Source organism: Sarcophilus harrisii, chromosome 3 (genome assembly GCF_902635505.1).
Source record: "Sarcophilus harrisii chromosome 3, mSarHar1.11, whole genome shotgun sequence".
NCBI classification, from domain to species: Eukaryota; Metazoa; Chordata; class Mammalia; order Dasyuromorphia; family Dasyuridae; genus Sarcophilus; species Sarcophilus harrisii.
Genome location: NC_045428.1, coordinates 418,051,080 through 418,072,645, shown reverse-complemented (window position 1 = coordinate 418,072,645; position 21,566 = coordinate 418,051,080). Strand labels below are relative to the sequence as shown.

Sequence of the window (21,566 nt, the reverse complement as noted above, 5' to 3'; positions counted from 1 at the left end):
AATTCGCAATTGCTCTAATCAAAGGTCTTAGCTCTTTCAAATTTGTTTGATTTTATAATATTGTTCTTGTATAAATTGTTTTCCTAGAACTACTCAATTCACTTTATATTAGCTCATACAAATGTTCTGAGGTATCTTAAAATCTTTCAACACTTAGCATTTTAGTTCATTGCATTATGTTCATTTTTGTTTAGCCCTTCCCTAATTGATGGATACTTCTTTAGCTTCCAGTTCTTTGCTTCAACAAAAAAGATGCCATATTTTTGAACCTATGGGTCCTTTTCTTTGATCTCTTTGGGTGTGAGCTCACTTTTGTCCAAACTGAAGAGCATGTATTGTTTAATGACTTTGGAGACATAGTTCCAAATTGTTTTCCATAAAGGCAATTCCTTTATGAACATTCCACTAGTAGGAGATTCCTACCATTGTGTCTTTCTCCATTCTTGCCAATTATGCCAATATAACAGGTGGAACCTCTAGGTTACTTTAATTTGTATTTCTCTAATTATTAGAGACTTAGAGTATTTTTTAATGGCACGTAAGTAATAGCTTGCAATTCTTCCACTGAAAACTGCCTATTTATGTCCTCTAACCATTTATCAATTAGATAGGGGCTCTTATTCTTATAAATTTGAATCAGTTTCTTAAATATTTTGGAAATGTCTTTTATCAGAGAAACTAAATTGTGCCCCTCGGCCTTTCTAAACTGGAGAATTTGAGGATGCATCAGAACATGTTTTCCTTCCACCACCTTTTTACCTTTTTCTATTCCAGTATTTCTATCTTCCTCTTAATAAATAATTAGCTGCTTTCATTTGCAACTTTCTTCTTTCTCCCCAACTTTTCTTCCTCTTTGCCTCTTTTTACCCAGGTTGAGATATAGAAAAATACATTTTGAACTTTTAAAATATTTAATAATGAGCTTTATGTTGCCTTTTCATAGTTTTCAAATGTTCATATTTTCAAATATTTATCTTTCAAAGAATCATTCCCTAATCATGTTACCTTAAATTGTCCTATGACTCTTAATCAATTTCTTCCTTTCATCCACATGTGTTATTTACCATATCCTAATATATGTGAGGATGGCCTGCCTGGGCTACTTTGAGTAAACTTTAAGAAAATTACCTAAATAGGGCATTGTAAAAATTCTATCTAGTGCTCCAATTTGGGGGATTCCATATTTGTTGGAATAATTATAACTTGATTTTTTATTGTCAAAAATAAAATCTTCTGTTGTTAATGTGAGAGAGGTTTCTCTAAATAGGCACTTTCTGAATAGTGGATAGATTTACTCAAAGTTAAGCTTAAGCAAACTGATTGTGGTACTTTTCTTTATATAAGGTAAGAGATCAAGAGATAGAATAAGACCTAAGTATCCTCAACCAAACAGGGTAGGAGTCCTTATCAACTCCCTTAACTATTCTTTCTCCATAATCACACTTAGCATTTATATAATTTATATAATACAAACACATATATAAGTTCAAAATGTTAAAAGTTGCATTTCAAAAAAAAATTGCTGTATCTCTTCTGAAAATAGACACAGTATCATTCCAAGGTGCACATATGTACATAAAAAAAAAAAAATCACAACACTTTAAAAAATACAATTGTATTTGTAATTTGGCCATAAGAAATTGTGAGTTATAAATTTCTGTCAGGCATTAGCAGTCAGAAAGAGACTATGTCATTGGTTCAATGAAAGGAGACTATAGGAGGTAGTTAGGTGGCTCACTGATAGGTCTAGTTAGGGAGAACTCAGTTCAAATCCAACTGCAGGTGCTCACTAGCTGTGTGACCCTAAGCAAGTCATTTAACTTCTTTTCCTTAATTCACTGGAGAAGGCAACGGCAAACTACTCCAGCATCTTTGCCAAGAAAACCCCATGGACAGCACATTGATGTATTATGGGGCTCACAGGGTCATGAAAGTGCTCAATTTTCATTCAGATACTACTGAACAATAACAAATGGATAGGAGGAAGTACAGAATGGGAATTTTGCTATAGTAACATTCTCAGGGTAGAAAAGGCCATGTGTTGTTAGCCTCAAGTATTATTTTAGTGATAAAGGAAAGGAAAGGAAAGGAAACTCTGGATCACAAAGCTTGAGATACAGAAAACTAAACAAAATGTGCCAAAAATGTGAAAGCAAGCAAAAAAATAACATGACAGAGGGAGAGACAGACAGACAGAGAGAAAGAGAGAGAGAGAGAGGCAGAGACAAGACAGAGACAGATTTAATGTCAAATGTAGCCACAGACAAAATGATGACAATTACTATGAGAAGGGTGAAAAATAAAAAATTGAGCTTATCTGTCATTATAAATACATGTAGTTCTAAGAATAAGCATTGCTTGGAAATGTATAAAACCTAGTGTAATGAATCATATCACAATGATGACTTTTTATATCTCCTATGTATGATTACCCCAATCAGGTTTGTAATAAGATGACACATATACTTTAGGCTATATTCTGTCAACTTATATATTTGAAGGAATTACATTATGTCAGGAGCCCTGAAAGAGATTCTTTGTTTTCCTTTCTTTTTTTTTTACATTAATAATTATTTATGAAATAAAATAAGTATTTCCATAGCATAGTACAATTAAAAAGATTACACATGAAACTGTAAATCTGCTAAGAACAATATGCTATTTCAATCAAATATATAACAAAATTATCATATAAATTTCTTTTTCTTCTTTTTTCTATCCTCTCTAACCCCATCCTAGAGATGGCTTTTTTAAAATTCTACAGATCATCATGGAAGCTTTGCCCTTGGATGTTTTTAAGGTAGTGCTGAAATTAGCATGGTTCAGATATTTTTGCATAGATTTATAAACTTATAAAATTACCTTGGTACCCAACTTTCAATATTCTTTACAATTTACAGTAATAGTGTGTTTTTCTTCAACAATTGCTGTTTTTAAACTGCTTTGTGGAATGTGCAACAGTTAAGAGAATTTTTTATTAATTCTTGACTTTAAAAATGAGATGTGCCTGATGATTTCAAAGAAAATTTTTAAAAAATCCCATTTCAATCTGGTAAAAGCAACAAATACCATAAAAGAAAATAGAGCTTAATTCCACAAAGTGATTTGATAAAGATATCAGTCAAACCTTAAAGCTTAGAAATAAAGAGAAAAGTTTTTTTTTTTTTTTTTTTTTAAGAAGAAACATTTACAGATGTAAGAACAAGAAAACATATACCATATGTTCTCCCATCACCTACAATTGTATGTGAATTAAAAATTCCTGGTAGAGTTTAAAGAATTGTAAGCAGAAGTGATTTAACATGAATGGACACAGGTGACCTCAGAGTGAGGAAACTTGGTTCAAGTCTCTTCTCTGACACATACAGGCTGTGTGACCTCTTTAAAAATCTAGGTTGAACAGATGATACAGAACCATACCAATGAAATAAGCCAGTTAAAAGAACAATTTCAAGCAAAAGTAAAAGAAAAATGCATTTTAGATTTGAATTTCTGTCACCGAAACTCAAATTTAAATGCATCATTACCCTCATAATCGTACTTGGCAATTATATAGTAACTATTATGTGCAATATAAGTTATAATTTAATTTATGTTAAATACTTTACAAACATTTCATTTGGTCCCCACAACTCCATAAAGTAGGTGCTATTATCATTCCCATTTCACATTTGGGAAAACTGAGGCAAACAGATTTAAGTGACTTGCTCACAGTAAGTTTCTGAGGAGAGATATTAACTCAGGCTTGATTATTTGGAAGAATTAACTGCTTAACTGTCTAACTAACTGCCCTATGTGTATAAGCAAGTATTGGCTGTTTCCATTTCGATTATTTTGGATTACATTCTTCAGTTTATATTCATACACAAAAAAGATCAGAAAATTATCAAAAATGTATTATGTTGATATTTACTTCAACCAATAAATATGATTAGCTAGCAAGTTACTCTTACTTACCTAAGATATTTTCATGTCTTAACAATACAGTGTTATATAATTCTGTTTCTCTGAACCAAGATTTCTCATCACGAGAGGAAAATATCTTCACAGCAACATTTTCTCCTTGCCAATGGCCTCGCCATACCTCTCCATATCGGCCTTTTCCTGATGAAGGCAAAGCAAAAGTGTTTTTGATCAATGCTGTCCATTAAAGAGAGCCAATTCCAATTAGCTCTCAAAGGTCCAAATAACTAAATTAAAATTTAAAAAAAGTCAATAAATTAATGTCTGCAACTCCTTGTTTAGATTATTTACCTTGAAAACCAATTTTACCAGCTACTGTCTTTGCCTAAGCAAAAAGATATGCAAAAAGATAGAAAACATTCACATCTTCTCAATATCTCTGAAGCACTGCATACAGTCGTGAATTGTTATTCAATTTCACCAGCTACTGTAAATCTTTGCCTACACATGCAAAAAGACAGAAAACATTCACCCCTCCTCAATATTTCTGAATTGCATACAGTCATGAATTATTATTCAATTTTAAAAGTGTAAGATAATAATTACTATCATCAAGGTTGAGGGAACTAAATAATTTAATAATAATATTTAAAAAGATTCATTTAGAATCATCAAGAACTCTATGCTAGTCTAGCCTCTACAACATGCTGGCCTTGTAACTCTGGACAAGTCATTTAATTTCTCTGCATCCCACACAACTAAGTTGATATGGTACAGAATAGCTGAATCGATAAAGGATATTTCCCCCAAAGCATTTCCAACATTAACTGAAAATGCAGATGCTAATAACATTTATGTAGCACCTTCTATAGAACTAAGGCATGGACCTAATGATTATAAGATAAGGAAAGCCCAGATGAACAAATTCCTACTAAAGCAGGTCTGTACTTTCTCTACAATCTACAATCATAAAGAATTGTTGAGGGCACTAAGATGTTAAGTGATTTTTCTTGGGGTCACATAATTAGTATATGTCAGATGGAGTCATGTATTTCAGGTTTCCAGGTCAGCTCTCTAAAAATTATACCATGCTGCCTCTCGTATATAGTACCTTAAGGTATGCAGATCACCAGAAAGTTTGGAAAGCTATCAATAAATGAAGAGAAGAGGAAAATTCTATTGCTATGATTGGGGTAACAGGAGGCAAAAAGTACTCAAGTATTGGTAATACCAATGAAGAGTTCACTTTGAGAAAAGGAAACAAGATTATGGCATACCAAAGAAAAAGAAAAGAAACCTTCACTGAAGAGGAAGAATAATTATTTTTGAAATGTCTTTAACTCCATTAGTGTACACTAATGCCAACACTGAAGAGACTACATGAACTTTAAAGTTTCTGAACATCTGCACTGTACAGTTGTGACTTGCCACTAATAGTGACCCAGGTCAGCATAATCAGTACACTGGTGCATCTTTGCCTAATACAGGTTCTCTTTTCTAGTATTTAAAAAAGGAAATCTTAAGTATTAGCTTAAGGAATTAATTGAGGAATACTTTAAATATTAACAACAAAGCATAAATCAAGAGTGAAAACATATAGATGTGTGTAAGTACAGAAAAATACATGTATACACATTCAACACTCAATCTAGTAGCATGTTCTTACTAGAGAGATAACTTGAAACAAGTATTTTTTCCTTTCTTTGGTGCTACAGGATTTCCTCCAAGATCATATGGATTCTGTTACTTGTTTGTAAAATTACAGTTATCTCTTCCATATCCCAGGAAATAGGGATATGGTGCTCCCACAATATGAAAAATCTATGGGAAATGTTTTGGCCTTCCTTTCACACCAAAGAAGAAATTTTTTTTTTCTTTTATGAGGTGTTTACAGTAACCTTTTTGTAAAATTTGGATTAAATATTTGGTCATAGGCTCTGTGTCATCTGCTGGCCTTCCATGTCATATGCAGCATCCACAAAAAACTCCCCAAATTCCTATTTAATTTCTTACACCAACCCATAGTAAACAGCAATGGGGAAATTATAATATAGAAGAGATAACTGTAGACAAATTGCCACCTGAACACACATTGCTACGATTGCTAGCTAAAAAGCACCTCCTTGTCTCTTAAGTACCTACCCTATGGAAACTGCTAGAGCAAAAATGGCTAATAGTCTGCTGATATTTATTTAGGGACTGATCCCCTCATCCATTTAACAGTTAAAATAACTTTGCCATGGGAAGTATACTTACATGATGGAACTGTGATCCAAATCATGAAATATCTCATTATCTCTACTCTTTTTCCAGTTTACCCATCACAGTATATAAATGCTTATGGTAACTTATTCATCTGTATCTAATACTTTAGTAGTCTTTGTTTCTTACTTAAGGGTCCTAAGACAACAGATTAATTTGCTGGGGATCTGATGGTTTCTTGACCCATAGAATGTTTGTTAAATTAAATGTCTATTGAATGGAATTTTCAGTTGCTACATATTAGTGGTCAGTTTAACTTATCTATCATCTGCTAACTGATCTACATTTCAAGGTTTAAGCTATGGCTTTTCAGAACACAGTCAAAAGGGAGGAAGGAAGAAAGGTCTCAATATCTAAAACTTTTTTTTTTTTTTTTTTTGCTTCTATCAGCAAGAATACTGCCAACTCTCCTAGCGCATGTCTCAATTCCCACTCCTCTTTTAGATTTCCTATTGAAATGTCTCTACCAAATGTATTTGGAGCCAACTACTTTTAGGAGCTATGCAATTTAAAAAATGAAGTCCGCTGCTCTTGCAGTTATTTTTAAAGCCTCTAGCATCCTGGTGCAAAGCCAATATCATTTTTAAGATGCCTTACACACTTTTTCTGGGCTCTAGGACATGATCTATGTCAGCAGAACAAGTTCTACAGAGCACACACCAAAGAAGTAATCAAGATTGACCTCGTTACTCTCAAAGCTTGGAGAGAAACAGTTGGCAATATTCCCCAAGTAATTTGAAGTATGGAATGAAAGCTATAAACATTTAGCATTGTCCTTCTCTATCAGATATTCAGTCCATTCAATGTAACACTGTCTTCTCCTGATTTCTCTGAGGCCTTAAAATCTCAGCAGACTTTTCAGGGAAAAGACAGCAACCAACCTAGTCTTTCAAACACAATTTGGAAATATGCTTGCAAATAGCAATCTACTGAATAAAGAATTCTGCTGAGATACTTTTTAAGCAAACTCAATTTTTCATTTCTATTTCTAAATTTCTGTGATGCAATTCCCATTCTTTCAACAACAACAACAAAAAAAGCTTCTAATTACAGAACATAGAGAGCTTTATTTTCACCAAACTGCTTTGACATGTCCGTATTTATGAGAGCCTTCATAACAAAGAGGAATATGGAGCAGCTAGATGGTAGATAGAGCACTGGCCATGGAGTCAGGAAGACCCAGTTCAAATGCGGACTTAGATACTTAACAATACTGTGTGACCCTAGGCAAATCACTTAACCCTAATTGCCTCCCCCCCCCCCCCCCCAAAGAAAAAAAAGGAATCCATGAAAGACTGAACATTATGGGCTTTAAAACAACAGCACTACAAAAGCAAAATACTCCGTAAAATCCACTGGAAACCAACAAACTTAAATCAGGATCCTCAAAAATATTTTCTGTTCAGAAAATGTTTTTTTTGAAAAAAGTAATAATGAGATAGCATTTATCTAACACTATAAAACTTACCAAGAACTTATACCACACATAAAATAACCAGTATTTGTTAAATATCTACCAATATCCTGTGAGATACATGTTATTATCCTCATTTTACAGACACATAAAATGAAGCTGTAAATACTCATAACTACTTCAGAAATCATAACTAGTAAAGAATCTAAGGGATATTTAAGATCTGCCCTTACCTGAATCAAAGGTACATGAAAACTTACAGTCATGAATGATTAAAGATAGAACTATGGAATACATAATCTACCTCCCCCCCAAAAAAAATGGTCATTCAGTTTTATAGGAAATTAGACAAGGACTTTTTGGGTTCAGCCAAGTCCATGCTGAATGCTTCACTTCATTCTCAAAGAGGAACAAAAGTCCATACTATGTGAAGGAGTCAAGACTTATCTACTGACACAGTTGTAATAAGCAACGAAGAGAACCAAATTTCCCACCTCCCATTCCATCATCCATTCTCAGAAGAAGGCAAGGGAGAAAAAAAAATTGTTACCAACCTACACACTCCAAGAGTGTAATTTGACGAGCCACGGTTCTTTGTACGAGAAAAGGAAGACCAGAGCCACTTCCTGATGTACAAGAATGATCCATTAAATCCTGTGGTTTGAAACAAGGAAAAAGGAGGACCATTGGGAAAAAGCTAAGAGTAATTTCTCTTTATTCAATAAAAGAATACAAGGACATAAGCATGCATGTTATCACTTGCTGACAGGATGTGTTCATGAACGAAAAATAACATAATAAAATTTCCCTTTTAAAAAAGTCAACCCAAATCTGCTTCTACAAATGAATATGTAGTCAAAAAATATATATGTATATATTTTTTGATTAACAGTTGGAGAGTTTTCCTTTTCACTTATAGAGTCAGTCAAAGAAAGATGTCTTCCTAAACATAGTGATAAAATGGTAGAAAATCTCTCATTTGAAGTTGGTACATAGTATCTTTATATAGCCAATTGTAGAACCAAGTAAATAGTGGTAATAACGGCATGAAAGGAGGCAGCATTACAAAAACTTAATTGTTTTTTAAAATACTTCAGTGAAGGGGCAAAGTGTTAATGTTTACATTTCATTTTCTTTCATGGTGTCTATATCACTGTGAAACAATAGCAATCACCAAACTTACAGAAAGGTAAGCATCAGTCCAAGGGGCAGAAAAATGAGACTCTTAAGAGACTAGATAAACCACAAAATGGAAAATGGGGGCTGTCTAGAATTTAAAAGGCTTGTTTTGAAGTCTTCTGCTCCATAAATAGTTTGCACTTCATTTTTCTCACAAAACAGTTTGAAACACAGTTTCAAAATATTCCTTTATGTATTTAACTTTTACAATACAGCTACGAACTAGAAGTTACTAGCTTTCTTTTAAATAACCAAACTTTGTAATTTGTCAAACAAGAATTACACCTAGATTCATCCCAGGAATAAGCCATGCATTTTAGTTTTGTTAAGCAATTCACTAGTGGATAAATGTAATTTTAGCCAAGAATTTGCAAATGGATATCTCATTTAAACGAACAAGTCAACAGACTGCAATTCCTGACAGTTTCTATATCTTGTTTTTAAGAGTGTTCGTCAAACTGTACCATATCATGATTTTATACTGTCATCTCATCTAATTGACTTTAAAAGACTATTTTGGGACACGCTTCCATCCTTCTTCTTAAATGGTAAAAGCTATTTAAACAGTAATTTACACTAGCTGTTCCTATCACTGCCCTTGGTAATTAGTTCTGTGTTAGCTGCTATGAGGAATGAAGCTCTGTCTAATTTATTTTAGCACCCTATTTTGCCTAAGCTTTGTAAGAATTCCCTCTTGGGAATTCTTGGGGCTCTTGCCCCTTCTGTTTTCACTCGACAAATTCATCTAATTTCCCTTAGAACTTGAGAGGTCTTAAATGTATTTCCTTTTGAAGAATACAATCTTCTGTCTTGAAATTGAACACATCCTCTTTCCAGGGTGCTTCCAGGCAAAGCAGATGGGTGGAAATATGTCCAAGATGGTCAAGAGAAAGGGAAGGAGTCAGCTGGGTGAGGTGACTCTAGACCTATCTCCATTTACTGTCAAATGTGGAATGCCCCAGAACCAAACTTGAGGGTTCTATCTAGTCTAGCCTAATCTATAATGAGGGGAGTACAAGTATGCATGAAATTAGCAAAAGCTTCTTGCTTTTTTAGAGAATACTAAGTTAGATGATATCCCACTTTAGAAAAAAGATATTCCTGAAGTGTCAATCCAATCATTTCTTCCTAAAGGTTTTTCACTTGTCTACTCCAATTTAATTATCTTGGAGCTCCTCAATAACTCATTATTTGTAGATTTACCTTACATTCCTTAAAATAGGAAGCATATTAAGGATTCCTTTGAAGAAATACTTTTCACTTTCCATAGATTCCTTAATGTGAACAATCATAATCTAGAAAAATCTGAGGAAACTTACCCTCTATTTTTAAAATCAACACAAGCTTTAATATATTAGTTCCTTAAAAAAAAAAAATTACTGGAGATAATACTTAAAAAAAAGTTTCAATGTCAAAACTTGGGTTTTAGAAATAACTATTCCAGGCACAGGGTTTAATAAAAAAAACAAAATAACAAAAACAAAATAAAACAAAACAAAACAAGAAGCAAACATATATATATATGAACTTAAACATGAAACTATAGCCCTATATTCCAATCTCATGACGAAATCCTCGTGTTGTTTAAAGTCCACTACTTGCATAAAGTGAACAATATGCTACAAAATATTTTCTATAGGACAAAGAATGCAAAACTATTGTTTTTAATTAAATTTAAATTTAATTAAATATTTTAATACCAAAAGGATCCAACCAGAAATGAACTGGCTTATTTACTATTAACATTTTTATCAACTGTGATAACTGTTTCAAAATTTAAAAAAAAAACTGAAAAATACTGATAATTCTTTCAAAATGTTTTCATTATAAAAGCATGAAAAATAATTTCAAAATGTTTTAAATCCTTTTCAAGTATTTTAACTAATCAGTTTCATTCTTCCACAAGGTGGCAGCACAGGGATATATAAAACTTCCCTGCTCCTCTAGATGATGTTTTAACACTTTAACAATTAGGAATTTTGTTTCAATAAATGAAAAACAAAATTATTTGGGAAGAATAAAATGAGAAAAGGGGTATTTTTAATGGTAAACAAGCATATACACCAAAGAAAAAAATAAAAAAAAAAAGAAATCTACTTCATAGAAAAATGAAACTCTCATAAGTTAATCATAAACATCTATTCAGGTTTAATATCACAGGATTGCAAAACAGTAATGTGAACAGTGAACATAAGCTTATAACAAGTGACTTGTATAGCATACACAGCTCTGAGCAGCCTTCTAAAACTAATATTTTATTTTATATTATGTTATGCTCTATACACACACATATATAATATATACATACACATATATACACTATATAATAAACACACATACACATATGTATATGTATATATGTACTGCCAAGCACAGTTACCAGGCAATATTTGCTATTTTATACTTCAAATAAAAGAGTACAATGGATCTTTTTTTTCTGTATCAGCTATCCTTGTGGATTTTTTTTTTTTTTTTTTTTTTTTTTAAATTTCCAGCCCCATTCAAAACTCACTGCTAAGGTACTATCGCCAACATTTGTAGTGATGAGTCCATCAATGGTGCCATATTCCACTTCTCTAGGGTTAAGCCGTTCCTGATTTCGTTTTTTAAATTTCCGAATGCCCACAACCAGTAGAATAACAAAAAGGCATGCTGCTATAGAGAGGCCTATAAAGATGGCCACATAATCCAGGCTGAATCGTGAATATCCTCCTGGGAAGGATTTTCCTAAAGAAAAAAGAGTAATTCATTAGTCATAAAAATCACTGTTTGCTTGGTATATAAAGATTTCTTAATAATAATAATAATAATAATAATAACAATAATAACCTTTATTTTTAAAAACATAATCTATATTCTCTTTCATCATATAATATTACAAGAAAAAAAGCCATTTTAAATTCTAATATTCAATAAACAAACCAATAAGAACAAAATTCTGGTTTGCAAAAAAAAAAGTATTCCAAATTAGATAATAAACAAGAAAACATTTTTAAACTTGACAAAACAAAAACAACTGTTGCTAATAAAAGAATTTGACCTGCAGGCTTTTTACCTTCAGAGTTTTGCAAAATACCAATCTTTAATATTACTATGACAAAGGTGGTTATTTGAAGCAAACAAAATCTGTGGCAGATTTTTTTTTTTTTATTTAATAGCCTTTTATTTACATGATATATACATGGGTAATTTTACAGCATTAACAATTGCCAAACCTCTTGTTCCAATTTTTCACCTCTTACCCCCCCCCCACCCCCTCCCCTAGATGGCAGGATGACCAGTAGATGTTAAATATATTAAAATATAAATTAGATACACAATAAGTATACATGACCAAAACGTTATTTTGCTGTACAAAAAGAATCAGACTCTGAAATATTGTACAATTAGCTTGTGAAGGAAATCAAAAATGCAGGTGTGCATAAATTTAGGGATTGGGAATTCAATGTAATGGTTTTTAGTCATCTCCCAGAGTTCTTTTTCTGGGCATAGCTAGTTCAGTTCATTACTGCTCCATTGGAAATGATTTGGTTGATCTCGTTGCTGAGGATGGCCTGGTCCATCAGAACTGGTCATCATATAGTATTGTTGTTGAAGTATATAATGATCTCCTGGTCCTGCTCATTTCACTCAGCATCAGTTCATGTAAGTCTCTCCAGGCCTTTCTGAAATTATCCTGTTGGTCATTTCTTACAGAACAGTAATATTCCATAATTTTCATATACCACAATTTATTCAACCATTCTCCAACTGATGGACATCCATTCAGTTTCCAGTTTTTAGCCACTACAAAAAGGGCTGTGTGGCAGATTTTCTTCTCCAATTTCCACTTCACTGTGGAAATTTCTCTCTAACTTCAAATATATCACATATACACATTACCACCCAAATGTTCCTCAGGCATCATATCTTTGAGACTGTGCCTCTCCCTTCTTAAAAAGCCAACAAAAGCTTCTCAGCTGTCTATTGAATCAAATTCAGCTTTAAACTATTCATCTTCAACTCTTATCACTTCACTTCCCAGAATTCTCTACTCCATTCAGGCCCTTCATTTTGTGCCCTCACCATGAATGCCTTATATCCTTATCTTCATTCTTTTCTTATCTTTCATCACACCCTTTCCACTTTACCAAATCAAATCTTGAACTAAATTCCTACATGCAGTTTATCCCCTATCTATTCAACCCAGAATGAAATACATTTGAGCTACACAGTCTCAAAAGTCTTTTACATCTCTAAAATTATCTTCTTTCACTTATTTGCAACCCTATAAAAATTACACTTAGGGCTACATGCTCATTTGATAATATATTGGAGTAGACTTTTAAGTCTCGTGACCAACATGATAGAAAACTAGGTATTTTTTCTGATGCCCATGATCTTTTCAACATTTTGTTTACTTTAACAAGGTAAAAATCTAGCAAATTAATACTTTATAATTGTTGTTTAGTCATTGCTCAGTTATGTCCAACTCTTCATGATCCCTTTTGGAGTTTTCTTGGCATAGATCCTAAAGTGGTTTGCCTTTTCTTTATCTAGTTCATTTTATACATGGGGAAACTGAGGCAAACAAGGTTAAATGATCTGCTCAGAGTCACATAACTAGTAAGTATCGGAAGCCATATTGAAACTCAGATCTTCCTCACTCCAGGCCTTGAACTATCTATTGTGCCACATAACCGCCCCAGCAGAAAAGACTAATCCTTAATCTTTAAATCATTCACTTAATATCTCCCTGAATGGGACTGACTGGATGAAGTTTTCTCAAAATTGAGACTGGGAGATCAGGCCTTGGCCTATGGGTCCAAGAAGGACCCTGGGAAGTTACATAATCTCTAAAAAAAAAAAAAAAGTCCCTAAATTACAGGAAGTGACAAGAAGTTACAGAAAGTGATGTGATCTGTGGGAAGCAGACAACATTGATAAACTATTGGTCAAGAATGGTTTCATCCTTTTAGTCTATCCAATGAAAAGGCTTGGGTCTTTTCCTATTTAACCAGGCATTCTACTTCCTGCTGGTCAGGTTCAGGAGCACATATGGGAACTGGGATGACTCCCAGGTGTGTGTCTGGGCCTGCCCCAGCAGGGATTAAATAAATGCTTTCTCTTGGTACCTGAAGATGTCTCTGAATAGTTAATTTGGGAAAGGGGTTCTAGTACCCATACCAACATCCCTTTTAACCACCTCTCATTTCCCATGAGGGTAGAATTAGATAAAGTATCTATAAACTTGCAACAGAATTCAACTGTCTCTCTATCCTCCCAAAGAGGCAAAACAAACAAACAAAAAAAAAAACCAAAAGCAAAGAAGTTTGTTCTAGCTGAGACCACAGCATGACTTATAGATTCAGTGCTATCTGAAAGTACTAGAAACTAGGATAGAACACTAATGGATGTCTATATGACACGAGATTAAAATTAAATTAAAGAGCCAAGCATCTAGGTAGGACTAGTTTCTTCCCATTCAGGTATTTTGTTGGAGCAGCAAAGGCAGAGGTTAGTGAAATATAGGAGTCATCTAAGAAGATTTTGATTTCCACCCTCTTACAAAGAATACTTACAAAAGATAAGGAGCTGGAGAGTGAGCTATATGAGAATATAAGGGGAAAAAGTGAAATCATGAGAGAATTCTGAAGTAAGAAAATTTTGTTAAAGATGTTGGCTCAAGCAGATTAAGGAGACAATGTGACCTCTAAATCAGCTAAAAGAGTCTAGATACCTATGAATAAATATTACAAGACAAAGTAAAATAAAGCAATGCCTGATAAGGTATAAAGCCTGTGGATTGTCAAGAGAACAAAGAACTACTGCAGGAAATTCCTGAATGGTTAAAAGAATTGTGAAAGCTGAATTTATGGCCTACACAGCCTAAATTATCAGCAGAATGGAAAAAGTTGAATCCACAATAGCAACCTTCAACAACTAAGTAAAAGAAAAAATTAATTTATTGGAGTCCAAACACATATTAGCAAAGACAATTTAGAAGAAAAAGCTGTAAGATTAAAAAAAAAAAAAAAAAAAAAAGCAATCTCTAAGTAAAATATTTATCTTACAGCAAGCTATATAGAGACAACTTCAGAAAAACACAAATCAAAGAAGTTGAACATCATAATACAAGACAACTGCCTAAAACTTCTGGACAAAGAAAATATATTAATCAAAAGAATCTACAGATTGCCTCCAAAAAAAGAAATCCCCAACAACAAATAAACCAAAAAGCTATCTGCAATATCCAAAATATATAGTGATTAAATTTGGCAATTCCAGTGATAAACAACAAATTTTTAAAAGAAATCAAGAAAAAGACCTACAAATGTAAAAGAAAGGAAAATCAAAAACCACTTTTTTTTTTTTTTTTTTTTTGCAATCATCAGAAACTGCAGGATGGAATAGAATAATATAATCTGAAGTGCAAAGGAGCTCAAGGTATAACACAATGTGACCTATCCCACAAACCTGAGACTAACAAATAATAGGGGAGAAAGGGGAGAGGCAAAATGACATCCAATAAAAAGAAGTGTCCAAAACATTCCTAGAAAGAAAATTGACCTAAATAAATCATGTGCTTTTCAATCACCTCAAACAACAGAAATATAAGAAAGATAAAGAAATATATCAAACATGACAAAAAAATGAAAATAACAATAAAAGACCCATTAAGAGAGTGTACAAAGCAAAAGGCAAATAGAAGTGATAGTGGAGAAATAGAACTGAAACATCCTGTACTAAGCCTCATAATACCCAGATCCCATGTGAAGTGATGATAATCTTGAAGAATTAAATTGCAAAATGGGAGGAAAAGGGGGGTTGGGGGTTGAGGGGAAGCAAATATAGTGAGGAAGAGGAAGAGAGAGGGAAATATGTAATATTCCTGAATCAAGTCAAAAGTTAACAATGAAAGGAAAATAACTCCCGGGGCCTCCAGAGAATGGGCAAGAAGGCATAAAGAGGGAAAGAAACAAGAAAACTCTAGGTTCAGAAGTGGCAAAGGATACTACTGATGAAAACTTCCATGAGAAAATTTCTAGAGATTGGAAGTTTGCAAAAGCATGTGGTCTATAAGGTTTTGATTCTTTAGATCATATTTTCTGCTTCAGGAGAAATAGAATCAGAAATCATGGGAGCATCAGAGACCTCAAGGAATGGGAGGGCTAGCATATAGATAAGAGATTTCATAGCAAATAAGGAAAACATGCTCATGGGGACAAAGATTAGTAATGAACTGAACTATAGGAAACATAGAAAGTCTAACCATGAAACAATACTATTTCTATCACCTACAGGAATTAATGTTTCTGAGAACATAGCATAATTTTTTAAAAAGGAAACCAGGGGACAAACTCTTAAAAGGCAGAATATATAAACTATTTATAAGAAGGAACACAGGCAGCTAGATGGTGCAGTGAATAGAGCACTAGCCCTGAAAGTCAGGAAGACCTGAGTTCAAATCTGACCTCAGACATTTAATATGGCCTAGCTATGTGACCCTGAGCAAGTCACTTAACCCCAGTTGCTTCAGGGGTAAAAAAAAAAAAAGGAACCTATATTAGGTCCCTAAGTAATTTAAAGGAAGACAGGGACTAGAAATAGCTAAATGGTGTAGTGGATTGAGCCCTGGAGTCAGGAGTACCCGAGTTCAAATCTAGCCTCAGACAGTTAACACTGCCTAGTTGTGTGATCCTGGTCAAGCAAGCCATTTAATCCCAATTGCCTCTTAAAAACAAAACAAAACAAAAACAAAAAATACTATAGAGATTAATGAAAATGAAATAAATATAAGGGTCATGAACCAAAGAATACAAATCTAACTTAGACAGAAAAGAGAAGGGGAAAAAATGAAGAGAATAAAGAAAAAATAACTTATGTTATCATACCTTTCTCTAGCAGTTTTCTGAGTCTAATTTTGTCTCTGTGACTAGAAACTCAACAAACATGTCTTTTCTGCTGAAAAGGAACGTGATGTAGCAAGAAGAGCATTCACAGGACTAAATCAGAAGATCTGGCTCTAGCTACTTAACCAGTTCCCTTTCATTTGGCAAAGTTACAAACTCTTAGTTTTCAACTCCTATATTCTGCCTAATTCACAGGACTATCCTGAGAATCAAATCAGTTAATAAATATGGCGGTTTTCATAAAAGGTAAAATGTTACAGAAAGGGTAGAGTATTATCACTACATCTGAATGTACTACATGGGCACTTAAAATGCACGAAGAATTTGCTAAGCTCTCTATTTGTATTAGGATGGCATTTCCTCAAATACAACTAAATATATACTAAGAACTTAAACACACACACACACAGAAAGAGAGAGAGAGACACATACAAACATATACACCAATTCTTTTTTTTCTTTTAACCATTTTTAATGAAAATCTATCTGATATGTATTATATACTTCTTGAAAAAAAAAAACTGATAGGCTGATTTCAGAAAAGGCTGGAAAGACTTCCATGAACTGATACTAAGAGAAATGAGTAGAACCAAAAAAATATTGTACACAGAAACAAGATTAGATGATGATCAACTGATGGACTTGGCTTTTTCTCAACAATGAGGTGATTCAAGGCAATTCTGTAAGTTCCCGGGCTAGCTCTCTGGAGGCCTCAGAATCAGCCAGAGTCAGGATAAGCAAAAGTCCTTGGTTTTTAGGGGGAGAAGTGAAGGGGATAGACAAAGCTGCCACAAGATCTCCACAATCTCCCTTCTCCTTGTCCTCCTCCAAAGTGACTGCCTTGTCTCACTCCACCTCACTAATTCCTCCTATGATTACCTGTATACACCAAAAAAGATCAAGCCAGCACAGAATAGTGAGAAGGGCCATTTTTCTAAACATATGCTAATAGAGTATTGTCCAATAGGTAATTAACCTTAAGTGCTTGGTTATCTGATTCCAGTGCACCTATTCAGAGTTTCAGCCCTTTACACAATTCCAATAGACTTTCAAAGGAAAGAGTCCATCAGCATCCAGAGGAGAACATGAAGACTGAATGTGAATTAAAGTATAGCATTTTCACCTCTTTTTGGGGGGGTGATGCCATTTGTTTGCTTGTAGGTTTTTTTTCCTTCTTATGTTTTATTTCCTTCTTTTTGATCTGATTTTTCTTATGACAGCATGATGAATATGGAAATATATAAAAAGATTTGCATATATTTCACCTATAGTGAATTGTTTTCTATCTAGAGAAAGGGGGGAAAGAGGGAGAAAAATTTGGTTTTTCAAAAGTGAATGCTGAAATTTATCTTTGTATATATTTGGGAAAAACAAAATATTATTATTATTTTAAAAAGAAAGAAAAAATTGATAAATGGAATCTAGCTTTTTTTTTTTTTATGGTGACGATAGGACATCAAACACAGCCCATAACACTCCAACTCTCTCATGTGTAACCCAAAACAGATTAAAATGCAATTCCTATCTGATTTTAATGTGTTGCTATACCTATATCTAGATATATATGTAAGGCAGCTAGGTGATACAGTGAAGTGAATGCCAGACCTAGAGTCAAAAAGACTCATCTCATGAGTTCAAATCCAATCTCAAACACCCACTGGTTGTATCTATCTGGGAAAATCATTTAACCCTGTTTGCTTCAATTTCTCATCTGTAAAATGAGCTGGCAAAGGAAATGGCAAACTATTTCAGAATCTTTGCCAAGAAAATCCCAAAAAGGGGTCACAGAGTTATATACAACTGAAATGATACAAGAGTAAAAGAAATATGTATTTGTGGATATACACATATATCTATCTCTAGATATAGATATGCAGATATATAGATATCTATCTCTAGATATAGACAGAGTATTTCTTCACAGTCCCTGTGAATTTTCCTATGTCCCTGATAGTTCAGTTCATTATTAACCTTTGTTTTCCCTATAGGCAGTAAGTTTTCCCACATATATGTATATATTTATAACTAAATAAATACAGATAGTGGATGGATGGATACAGGCAGATAGAAGGTTATATTTCAAGTCAATACATAGCCCACAAGGATCCTTATTCATTACTTAGTGGTAGTCATCTTGATAAGAATTTGATACCACTGATTTATATAAACACCATTATTATAATGTATCGTACACAGTACAGTCCTCTTTCTACTTTGCCACTTTTTCTAGTGATAGTCCTCCTATTTCTAACATCCATATATGTTTGTTCTACTTTAAAAATTTGCTATGTGTCAAAAAGACCGAATTTAAATTTTGTTTCAGACACATACTAAACTTATGATCATAAACAAATCAGTTAAAGTATTATTGACCTAGGCAACTCTCTAATGCCATTGACCTATGAAAGTTCCTTATCATCAAAATCATAGATCCAATAAAACCAAGTTAATGATATTCCTAGCAAAACTTTAAAGATCTAGGATTAAGTGAACTTAAAATTGAAAAATTAGAATTAATCATTGTCCTCTTCCAGAATCTTCAGCTCTCTATCACCTTTAGCATAAAAGACAAGCTTCATTTATTAGCCCTGAACATTTTGACTCTAATCTACTGCCCCTTTCCAAACTTATTTCACTTCCCTCTCTTTCCCACCTTCAATATTCTAACTAAACTTTCCAACACACTTTCTCTTAATACCCATCTCTCACCACTGTACCATTGCACAGCAAATACTTCCCTCCTTGTCCCTACTTCTTGGAATCCTTAGTTTCCTTCAAGTCTCCCGGCTAAAGTCATGCACCAACTGTTAAGGAAAGCCTTTTTTGATCCTCTCCCCTGGTTTTTAATGCTTGCTCCCTTTTCAAATTACCATGTATATTCTTATCTGTGCATATGGTACATTTGCCTCAGTAAAATGTAAGCTTAATCCTTAAAAAGGCAAAGACTTGTTTTTCATTTTGTCTTCATATCCTCAGAACAGAGCTTTGAACATAGCGATCCCTTAATAATAGTACACTGAATTGTCAAGCCTTTATTTAGTGTAGGCATTCTAGGATTTCTTGGGAAGTGAGGGTTCTCCCAAGCATGGAGGCAGCTTTAAAACTGCCCTGCTTCAGAGTAGTAGAATCTTCAAATATTAAGGAACCATTTGTATAAGGTCCTCCTATAATGAACTCATTTAAGTTGCAAGTGAAAAATCCCACGGTACTTCAAGCTTCAAGACAGACATAACCACACAATAGATAACAGGAAAAGGGGAGAATGGATTTAAGCTTTTCATTCTGTTACAATAATATACATGTGCCACTCAGACAAAGTTCTGGGCTCTCTTCATCTCAACCCCATTCTCCTCACCATATACACTTCATCTGCAGATAGGTTTTTAGAAGGAGTTGTTTATGTCAGCCACTGTATCTCCTTGCCAAAAAAGAAAAAAAGTAAAGAGAAGAGAAGAGAGAGAAGGAAAGAAAAGAAAAGAAAACAAGAAAAAGGAATTGAATAAAATTGGCAACACTTGGTAGAATAATTTCATGAACATTTCCTAAGGAAGATATGTTGGGTATGAAAGAACTGGTCACATTTTAACTTTTTTTTTTCCAAGTATTTTTGCACTGCTTCATGTTCTCATAACTTCCATTTTCTTTCGGAGTCTCCTCTCCCATTCCCAGCCCTTTACTTTTAGCTCAGCTTTCCATTACAGGAACCAAAGTGAGAGAAATGTAGAGATGGAGAAGTGGATTGGAGAAAGGAAGATGGAGATGGAGACAGAAAAGACCATTACCTTTTGAAGTTGGTAGCTGGGCTGTGATGTTTCCATTGCACCAGTTTCCCTGACAGCACTCCACAGCTTGGTCCGGCGATGGTGGAGTCTTACAGGTCATTTTCCCTTGCTCATACACTTGGAAGCATCCTTTCTGGTACACTTGAATACCATCATTTATGCTCAATGAGGCAAAACACTGTTGTCCCTCACAATGATCCTGATTCCCACAGGATATGCCTTCACACACACACATATACAGATTTGAATTCAACTTTGGTTCCTCATCTGCAGAATAAAGAGAAGAGAAAAGAAAATGGTATTTTTTCTCAAGAGGGCATTAGAAAAGTTTCTTCAATCATGTATGGGTAATATAGCTTTGGGTTTTTTTTTTTTTCCCCTTGCTCAATTTAACACACCTAGACAATTAGCTATGAGGAAAGTCACAATAAGCATCACCTGAAGACACTAATACTTACATTTAATAGAGCTGAGCATGAAATGTGCCCTGCCCATGAATTCCAAATCATTGGGCAATTCAATTCAACAAACATTCAAATATCTATGGGATGCACAATGGAGATCTAAATGCAAAAATAAAACTGCCCCAACCTTCAAAAAGCTGTTTTTCTGCAACAGAGTTTTTTAAAATTTTTTTCTATGGTACAGAGTCTTTTACCTCTTCTCAAACTAATGCATTTTTGAAAAATTATAATGAAAGAAAATGTAGACTTCAGTTAGAGATAAATAAAAATTAAAAATGTAAATTTTTTCCATCTGCATTCAATGACTTCCTGAAATCTATCCACAGACCTGCAAGTTAAGTTCTATGACAGTTAGGTAGCTTAGAGGATGGAATTCTCTGGACTTGAAATCAGAAGCACCTGAATTCAAATCTGTCTTCAAACACTAGAACAAGCTATTTAAACTCTATTTGACTCTTTCCTCTTCTATAAAATGGGGATAAAAAGCACCTACTTCCCAGGATTGATGTAAGGAGCAAATAAGATAATATTTGTAAGGCATAGAGAAGGCACTATATAAATGCTATTACCAGGGAAGATTGAGTGAGTGAGTGAGTGAATGTGTGTGTGTGTGTGTGTGTGTGTGTGTGTGTGGTATGTGTGTAGCAAAATAATACAGATCAAGTAATTC

At 33.7% G+C, this 21,566-nt stretch overlaps 1 protein-coding gene across 1 annotated transcript in view; it reads right to left on the bottom strand.

Moving 5' to 3' along the window:
* Positions 1 to 21,566, bottom strand: part of ACVR1 (activin A receptor type 1) — an 83,248-nt gene that overhangs the window by 26,756 nt on the left and 34,926 nt on the right. Inside the window, exons 3-6 of the mRNA XM_003763877.4 lie at positions 20,433 to 20,699; positions 11,271 to 11,485; positions 8,134 to 8,233; positions 3,958 to 4,104 (exon numbers count right to left, since the gene is read on the bottom strand). Of these exons, the coding sequence (XP_003763925.1) occupies positions 3,958 to 4,104; positions 8,134 to 8,233; positions 11,271 to 11,485; positions 20,433 to 20,699 (729 nt within the window). The remainder of the gene's footprint in view (positions 1 to 3,957; positions 4,105 to 8,133; positions 8,234 to 11,270; positions 11,486 to 20,432; positions 20,700 to 21,566) is intronic.